At 37.2% G+C, this 9,593-nt stretch overlaps 1 protein-coding gene across 1 annotated transcript; it reads right to left on the bottom strand.

Annotated features, from left to right (window-relative positions):
- Nucleotides 1-3,796: 3,796 nt before the first annotated feature.
- On the bottom strand, nucleotides 3,797-8,103 carry LOC128992818 (uncharacterized). The gene is made up of 2 exons (XM_054416560.1): nucleotides 7,981-8,103; nucleotides 3,797-7,567 (listed from the first exon to the last, which is right to left on the bottom strand). Exon 2 carries the CDS (start codon nucleotides 7,565-7,567, stop codon nucleotides 3,797-3,799), a length of 3,771 nt encoding a protein of 1,256 aa, XP_054272535.1. The 5' UTR covers nucleotides 7,981-8,103.
- Between the last annotated feature and the right edge of the window lie 1,490 nt (nucleotides 8,104-9,593).

Genomic DNA, 9,593 nt, shown 5'->3' on the forward strand with positions numbered 1-9,593 from the left:
TAGAGGGTTCTATCAAGACCGAGCTAAAAGACATAAAGGAGAATCAGTTATCCTATCACGATAGACTAAACAACTTAGAAGAATCAGATGGGAAATCATCACAATTAATTGCTTCCTTGGATAACAAACTAATAAAGCTAGTTGAATCAGACGAGAAAACGTCTGCATCTTTATTATCTTTGGATGATAAGCTCAAGAAGCTGAAAGACTCGGATGAGAAAACGTCTACACATTTGTTATCTTTGGATAGAAATGTCAAAAAGCTGTTTGAATCAGATGAGAAAACGTCTGCATCTTTAGTATCTTTGGGTGATAAGCTCAATAAGCTACAAGACTCGGATGAGAAAGTTTCTACATCTTTGATGTCTTTGGATAAAAGATTCAAGAAGCTACATGATTCAGACGGGAAACAATCTAAATCGCTAGTATCCTTAGATGGAGAGGTAAAGAAGCTGCAAGAATCAGATGAGAAAACATCAAAATTATTAAGGACCATTGATGAAAGGCTAAACACGTTGGATAAATCAGATGCCGAAACTTTAAAATTTTTTGCAACTATTGATAGAAAGCTCACTGCATTACTTACGACAACAGGATTATCTATCTCTTAAAATTTCTAGCATGTATAAATAAATGGAAACCTGTCTAGACTTGTTGTCAAAGCCTTCTTTATACAACAACGTTATGTAATCGCAAAAAAGAAAGAGATCCAAGAGGTTCAATGGATTTGTCCTTGGCGCTCAGCATCCGCCTCGTAAGGTCAATGATCGTACTAAGACCTGTCCAGACCTGCAAATACACTGCATATAAAACCTAGAACTGGTTTGCTGGTTCAGTCAGTATGAACGCGTCAGTGAAGCGGTCGGCACCAGTTCCACGTAAAGATCTATCGCGAGTGAAACGCAAACGTACTAAAGCTCCCCCTATACCCCCAGTGCATAACGTAATATACTCCGATGTAAATACTATGGACATTGACCAGCTTCTTGCATCTCTAACTGGTGAGACTCTACAAGACGTATCTGATTCTGTACACACAACAGCAGGTGCAAGTGCGATCCAAGCGAATTACTATACCCGCGAGTGTTCAACAGTTTGCAGTGAAAATGGTAATGCAGTGGAAGAGGATGAGGATTACGATTCAAAGGAAGTGGAAGAGTATCGACCGGAACAGCCGTCAATCGTACAACAGAAAATACCAGCCCACTCCAATTCGGCAAAATCTGGCACACGCGCCAGGTCGAGCCAGGTTTTTCGTCAGAAAGGTCATCAAGAAAAACTTCATGCCTCGATTTTGCCATCACTGTCATCACAACTGCCACCACCGCCGCCGCCACCACCACCACCACCTCAACGTTCGCAACAACTATTATCAAATACATCAGCACCTAAGCTATCTACGTCGCCGACCACACTATCGACTTCACCTCCAGTGTCATACGTGTGTTCTTCTTCGACGTCTACTTCAACACCTGTGATGACAACATCTGTGGTGAGTCACTCTCATAGTTCACACAAAGCAGCTGTGCGTTCTAACCAGCAGTCTAACTCATGGGAACCACGTCTTTTACTCAGACAGATTTACAAAGTTGCAAGCCAGGCTCATGCGGTTGTTGGTCTTGATTCTATTAAAGACTTTTCTCCTTCTATTTGTTTAGTGAATAATGAAACCTCAATTGAATTGACATTTGAAGATCTTTTAAGTCTGCAAAGCTCTACAGTTCACCACTCTGTCAACAACTTTTACTCCAATGAAACTCCATTCAATCCATTCTATCTACATACAGTCATATTGGAACCCAGACCAAATGGATTAGTATCATTTTGTAACTATCGTCTGAGAAATAAGCCAGTTAATCACAATTTGAATTCTGTTACGCTTTCGAGAGCTTCTAGTGAATCTGATATTATTCGACAGACTCCCAGAGTGGTTCTACAAAATGATGGATGGATTTCTTTAAAACGCTTGTTCCCATCCCTTGAAAGCTACTTTAATATCCTACTTGAAATAAACCCAACTGTGCAGTTTCTGATCTCTCGTTACACACGATATTTTACCAAACACTATAAGGTAATGGCCTTGCTTTCTTCAAACACTACAAATGACTTGACTTCAATGACTTTGGATAAACAACTCGTTCGACACATTACAAGTGATTTGCCACGTTTACTTTCTGACTTGAATGAAAGGAGGTTGCCTGCAGAGACTCAAGATTTTTGGTATGAACGGACTGCACTCAGGACATCAATGATGCCGTGGATAGACAGTGAGGTACGCCGCTTTTGTGCAGCAAACATTACCGAAGCTGTGATGGAGAACTTAAAATACTTGTCAAAATGGTAAAGAGAAAATTGCTGTATTCAATGTATCTTATGGTAATATATTTGTATTACAAACTTTGATTTTCTTTATTTGTTTACCCTTTCCTTCAGCTAAGCTAGCAACAACACAGTAGAGGATTGACTTTACTTTTCTTAGCATCCATAGCAATAATACTTTTTAAAGTAATTTTTCAGAGGGTGTTTGGAAAACTTTTAAATAATGGGTTTAGCAACAAACAAAGTAGTCAAGTTTAACATAAGTTTATTTGAAAGATAAATGCTATATAGATAACACCAACATAACAGGTAACCATAAACATTTTAGATGTGTTTATTATATACAACTCTAGCGTTACATAAATGTGTTAAGATTAGTAAACATGTAATAGTAAAACAAATACAGATCGAAAAAGGTTGTTAGTACATTACAAAATATTCATGAAATGTGCACAATAATATACATGTGTTAAATATCATAATGCTAAGCATTATCTTACTTTGTTATATCATGTTATTAAGTTATATTTTAGCTATATACTACTAGAATTCAGTTCTCAAGTAGATAAACAACTCTTATAGAGTATAGACAACAAAAAGGCATGAGTTCATCAAATTATTTTACAATAGCTAGGGTTTACAATAAAACATAATATATAAACAGAAACGCAAAAAACAAACACAGTAAACGTGAAATTGTATGGTTAAAAAAAAACAAAACTTGACCAACAGCCTCATTGTTCAAATATGCTGGACTAGCGTATGTCACTCTCTATATGGATCATAAAGTTCTGTACGGTTAAACATTGTCACTGGAGATGCGGGGCTGTCTTCATCACTATCATGTAACATGTTGTTATTGTCTCTACAGTCAAAGTAGTTTAGAAATGTAAACAATGGTCGAAATACACAGTAGTCACACCAGTTATTTTCTTGTTTAACCACTGCATCAATTAGCCTGTTAGAGTTAACTTCAAAATGCTGTACAACATGTACAAATGCCAACCCCTTTTCGTGCCAATAACTTTGATAGTCAATATCATTATCGTCTTTTAGTGTAAAAAGGTTAAAAAAGCAGCCTCGACAATACTTCATAGGACGTTCTGTTTGTATTGTTTCATAGTAGTCCACATTTATATGACAATTATTACCATAGTAATTTCGACTCCAAAACTCTGGTTCCTCCAGAGGATGGTTCATGAGCATGACAAACTGATAACTATCAATTTGCATAAAGTCGATATCTCTAAACTCATAACTTTTTATTAAATCTCTGTTGACTGTTGTAGTTTTTATCCAAGTCCGTTTAATAGAGCTTCTCAACTCTGTGTGCATGAGGGAAGGGAGTATCGAAAACATTTCGATATCCTCGATTCTTTCGTATTCTTTTTCATATGGAATAGTACGGGCAACGGCATCCATACTCAATGAATACAACATTCTGACTACTCCTAAAGAGTGCTGATCAACCATCGAGCTAAGACTGACTAGAATCATAGTCTGACGATCCTCCATCGTCATTTTGACGAGCTCGATAATGCCCATACGCCAAAGTTCTAATTTTGTCCTGCAACACTATGCGTTTGTTATCATTGGCTGACAGAGAGAGTTTATCAACTGTTCTAGAGGTGAGTTGAAATGTCTTGCTTCTTATCTGGTTAAATGTCGCTCTGTACTGTTTATCTTCAAACAGTGCCTTCTTGTAGTGATCAAATGAAATTTTGTTTTCGACATAGCGTTTGCTTATTCCCTTACACTTTTTCTTTGCCGTTGTCTGTTGGCTGGAGTTGAACCTGTAGCAGTACATTTTACAACGCAATCCTACGTACTCAAATAGCTGTCTTCCTTTGCATTCATCCTTAAATGTGCCTATTTGAGGAATCGCTCCTTCCAGCCACAGCTCATGCTCCTTGGGATAGCATGACCTATCCAGTACATCTCCCAATCTTTCCTTCAATTCATTATTTAGGTTTAACTTGGTAATTATGGTATATAATAGAGAATCAGTATCAGAATAGTTAACATACACTTCAAAGTCTGGCGGAGCTAGTTTTTTCTTCATAACCATATAATGAAACCAGTTCATATGAACTTTTGCTTTGTCGAGAACTACTGAACCAACATAGACTGGCTTGTTTAATACTACCTTTTGTCTTCTTAAATGTACCGCGATCACACCATCAGCGATAATGCTTCTGTCAACAAATCTTGCTTGACGTGACAGCTTCTGGAACGCTTCATCAGAAGTTACTATTCTAATATCTACACGATTGCGCACGTTTTCTAACGTCTTTCCAAACACACTATTATTCATAAACTTGTAGAAATTTTTGGAAAACTCATTCGTAGATTCAGCTCTTAATGTGGTGTTTTTGTCGATGAACTTTTCCATCCACGGCGACTGGGAGAATCGCAACGCTCTGTGAACTTTTGTAATTTTCAAGCCTAATTTGACTGCCTGCTGGAACACTGTATAGTGAGCGATATAGTGTTTTTTATCTTCAAGCGTAGCAAGTAGTTTTCCCTGATTATCCACATCTTTTTGTTCTGGTAGAATGGGGAAGTCGTTCATTAGATCGTGCAAGTGCTCTGGCACTGTGACATCACATTCTAGTAAAAGTCCATACGGCGAATCTTCAGGTAAGTTTGACCAATTAAGATCATCAACATCATTTACAAACTCAAAATTTCCAGTTGGAAGGTGTTTTTTCATTTGGCTTCCATACAAGTTTATGCAGTCCAAATACAACATGTATTTGGTTTCTTTGTTTGGATCATAGTCTTCGCTGTTCTCTAAAAGTGGGTTGTTGGCTTTTTCATAGCGGTGGCAGCATTGTACCAAACCGCCTCTAATCGCACTTTCAAACATTAAGAAATGGTCATAGTTCGTCAACAATTCCAAAGTTACACCAGTCATACGTAGCATACTCTGCCATGCTAGACCTGGCGCTGTAAATGAATGACAACAGTCAATGTTATAGGTGGCTACACAGTTTTTGCGAAAGCATTGAATTATGTCCATTAAAAGACAAACATCCAATAACAGATAAAAATCATGGTATTGTCCAAAATTTTTCATTTTCATTGTATTCCAAGTGTGTTGGGCATGTTGATATTCTGCATCCGTAACTTCCGAGTCATTGAGGGCATTGTAAAAGCTTTCACGTGGTGGCAGTGCTTCCTCACTGAATACAGCAAAGTCTTTTACATAATCATAGGGATAAATCCCTTTTCTTTGAATCAACTCCACATGCTGTTCTGGCACAAGCTTGGATGACTCTACGAGTTCCGACGGTGTGAGATACGAAGCGAGATTCGCAAGGCTGTCCGCCATTAGGCGAAATGAATCCAAAAACCTAAGCCACATCCTCCCAATCTTTATCGATATACTGATGAATCTTTCTGAATTACTAGGGATCACTTTTATTTCGCTGTTGGGTAATACTGCCAAGTTCTTAATAATGAATGCTTCGTCGTATGAAGAAAGGTTGTGAAAGTATATTGGTATGAAGTTTGGAAGTTGACAGCGGGTGTTACACAACGAGCACAAGGTATAACGAAACTGACCTGTTATATGGTCGTGGTCCCGGCATTTCCTTGACTGAACCAATGTCTCATCAAATGCTATTTCACACAGCTCGCAGTTTGTCGCTTCATCATGCTGTTTCTGTTGTTCATCATTTAATGCAATCATACTCACATTTTTAGTGTACAGCTTTTCCACTTTTACAGCTAGCTCCTGCATTTGTAAAAGGAATTCTTTTGCAGCCGATTCCGATCTGTGTATGTAGGGTGAGGTGTTTATCTCAGCTTCCTCTAACAGCTCTTTGGGAAGGTTACTTGCTACGATATAAGCAAACGAGTTCGCCTCGTGCCGTTGATAGGCATTGTCTGTCGAGGGAACTGGATATAGTGTTGATTCGAAGTCAGCTGTGACTATAATTGGTACTTCAATTTGCATCTCGTAGCTTACAAATCTAAGTTTGCTTTTATGCTGCTCCGGCAAAATCACTTCACTTGGTTTTGATTTTCCACAGAGCATTAAATGTTCACTCAACCAGTGCTGAGGTGTCGGAACACAGCGCCTGTTTTCTTTAAAGGTGCTACACCTTTTACAGATTGTAATTTTGTTGCTGCCTTTTGTAATTTGTGGCTGCATAAGCTTTGTGAAATTCAATATTAACGTAAAATGAGCCTCTCCTTCATCATTTCTAACGAGAAGGAGATCAAAATGGTCTTGCTGCTCATCAACTATCCTGAGTGGTGTAATATGGGCATTTTCGTCCAGTTCGAAGATGTTTACGCTAGTGTTGATGTTTTGTTTTTCAAATTTTTTCATTTGTGAAATGGGCGTTGGAAATGAAATACCATCAAAGTTGTAATGTGTTTCACACTCCCTAAAGCTATGCTCAGTAAGCACTGAGTCATAACGTATATTAGGTAGACTTTTGGCTAATATACAATACATGAAACAACAATCATTGCTGTTTTTTACATTTAAAATGCATTTCCTTTTAGCAATTTTTGGAGGCAGTGGCAGATAGCCACTTCCAGCAGGCAATGCATATGAAAATTTGCTTAGTCTAAGTGTGAGGCTCTTTACCTCATGCAAAGTCCATCCACTGCCTTTCGCCTGCGCTTCAGACTCCTCACGAAGCAGTTTGCTGGCGTCCTTCTTCAGCAGCTCTTGTAGCTCATCACAGGCGCTGTGTACAAGCCTCGACGTGGTCTTGAAGTTCATAAGTTCACAATGTCCTTCAGGATGGCAGTAGACGGCCTCCAGTACGACGTTGTACTTGAGGGATTTGGTGACACGTAGCTCATCTTGTAGTATATCGAGCACCACTTCGTTAGCAGCTTCAATAAATGGCGGTAGGTCCTTGTAGAGGTTTTCATTATTTTCTATGACATAGTCTTTGGCCGATTGAAGACCTTTTTTTAAATACCACGTCAGCCTTGTTGTTGAACTTGTATGTGATGATGGACTTGACAATACACTAGTCACAGGACGCTTAGTCACCTTTGGAGGTGGTAGTTTTCTTTTCAAGCCACTGCCACTGGGTACTGCTTTAATTTGCTGTGGAGGTGTCTGAATTGCTGCCTCGTGTGTCTCTCGTCTGTTGTCATTGTTGCTCGCTACTGCTGATGTGAAGTAGTCGTTCAACGCCAAACACATTTGCTGGTGACGGCTCCTTGCGGATGCACTAAGGAAGTAGGCTTCTCGACAGATGGCACATTGTAGATACATCTAAAACATTAATTTCAAACATTAAGTACATTGCTCATGGTCTGCTATAGTTCTATTATATTTGGTTTGAGATTGTTTACGTTAAGTTTAAAAAAAAAACATTATTTTTAGCACTTACCTATTTTAATATTTTAATTTAAGTTTTATTGCCTGTGTTATCATGTTCAGCATGTGATTTTACAATTCAGATTCTTTAAGCTCATATTACACGCATTTTGTCTTTAGTTGTGTGGATTTCTTGCAACAATGAATGTTGCTTATATAGCTGCATGGTTTAGTGAAGTTTTTGCTAGGACAATATGAGGTATTAAGGGGCTCTTTACATTCGACTATATTAAGTTGTAAGCTCTCAAATAATAGTTTACTAAACGTAGTACCAAGAAGATATAAAACTGATAGGGCTTTCTACTTACATTGTTGTAGAAGTTTTCACAGCTAGACTGCTCATTGAAGGTTTAACATCTAAGCGGAACTTTGCAAGACGGCACGTGGGGAATGACTGCTCACTTCTAGCGCTGTGAATGTAAAAATAAAGTGTCAGTTGTCATATATAGTAGTTTCGTCAATACCAAAAATAAAGCATACTCCTTCCTAAGTAGATTTTTCATCATTATATAACAATTGAAGCTAGTTTTTTGTTAGTTCTATCCACTGCATAGATCGTCAAATCAAAATCAAAATATCTTTATTCACCATCCATACTTGATTAGTGTCAATATGTTATATTTAAAACGTTTGTGATATAAGCTTAAAATATAATCACACAAAATTTATATTAACAATATCGAAATACCGAACAAAACTTAAGTTACAAAGTTTAGTTTTAAGCATTCGTGTTTTTCTTTACAATTTGTTTTCTTGCCAATTTAATAATTTTAAACTTTGTTAATGCGAATAAAGTGATTTTTTTCATAGCCAATAATGCATTCACTAGTTATCTAGCCTAACAATAATGCGGAAATCATAGAATTACACATCACATGGTAGAGAGATGGTTGTGTCTGCACTAGCAAACAGAGACAGCACTCAAGAGTTAGACACAAAGAACGAGCTTTAAAGTTGCTTAATCTATGCATATACTAAGCTACAGCTCTAAAGACAAAATCTACACTCATTTCTAAGCATGATTTATTTATTTATTTTTCTTATTTTGCTAGCTTAACTTATGACAAAAAATGCGTATATGCAAGTTTTTCTAAAATAATCCTACATGCTTGCTAAGTTCATAATACCTAATGATTTTTCTTTCTGATAGATATTAATTCGTTTTTTTTTTAGTACGTTTTCTTTCAAAACATTGTAGTATAGAAGTGTTCTTAATTTTTTCTATAGGGTACCATAGAACCACCATTCTATATACCATTCTATAGGGTATATAGGTTAAAAATCATTTATTAAGTAATAAAGACTAAATAGTGAACATATATATTTTAATAGATATATAGTTAAAAGAAATATTTATTGACTTTTATTTATGTACCTACATCCCTAGTCACTAGGGTACTTTATATTTAATAGCTAGTTATTTGAACAAGGAAGAACCCTTAACCCTTGGCTAGCGTCAAGATTTGTCCAGTAAGAACAATAATAAATGCAAACACACACTAGCGGATTATTTATTTCTTTTTACACAAACTAGTTCTTGGTGACATTTGAAATAGAATGTTTGTATTGATTTGAGAGAAGAATATTTCAATTGTATATAGTATTGATTAAGTGTATATTCAACATATTATCATGCGATAGCCAGAGATTTAACGTTGCTCTTATGGTAAGGAGAGCAAGGAGTTATAGGAAAAGCTTAAATCTAATGGTCTTTTTAAAATCCTAGCAACTATATTGCAAACTACGCTATGTTTGTACTTACAACTATGGAGAAGATGTTCTGGCATCACACAAGCGTAGACGACTTCGACTGATGCACGTACTGCCCCAGACGCACAAACTGGCCGAGGTGCACGAGTTACTCACAATGCAAGCTGGAGTCGAATACAACTTTGCAGTGCCAATGGGCTGCTTTTATACA

Source organism: Macrosteles quadrilineatus, unplaced genomic scaffold (assembly GCF_028750875.1).
Source record: "Macrosteles quadrilineatus isolate MER2022 unplaced genomic scaffold, UCM_ALF_1.0 Scaffold_4__1_contigs__length_99947679, whole genome shotgun sequence".
Taxonomy (NCBI): domain Eukaryota; kingdom Metazoa; phylum Arthropoda; class Insecta; order Hemiptera; family Cicadellidae; genus Macrosteles; species Macrosteles quadrilineatus.

Excerpts from the sequence above, each read along its gene's own strand:
- LOC128992818 (XM_054416560.1), bottom strand. The coding sequence starts at position 7,567 with ATGTATCTACAATGTGCCATCTGTCGAGAAGCCTACTTCCTTAGTGCA.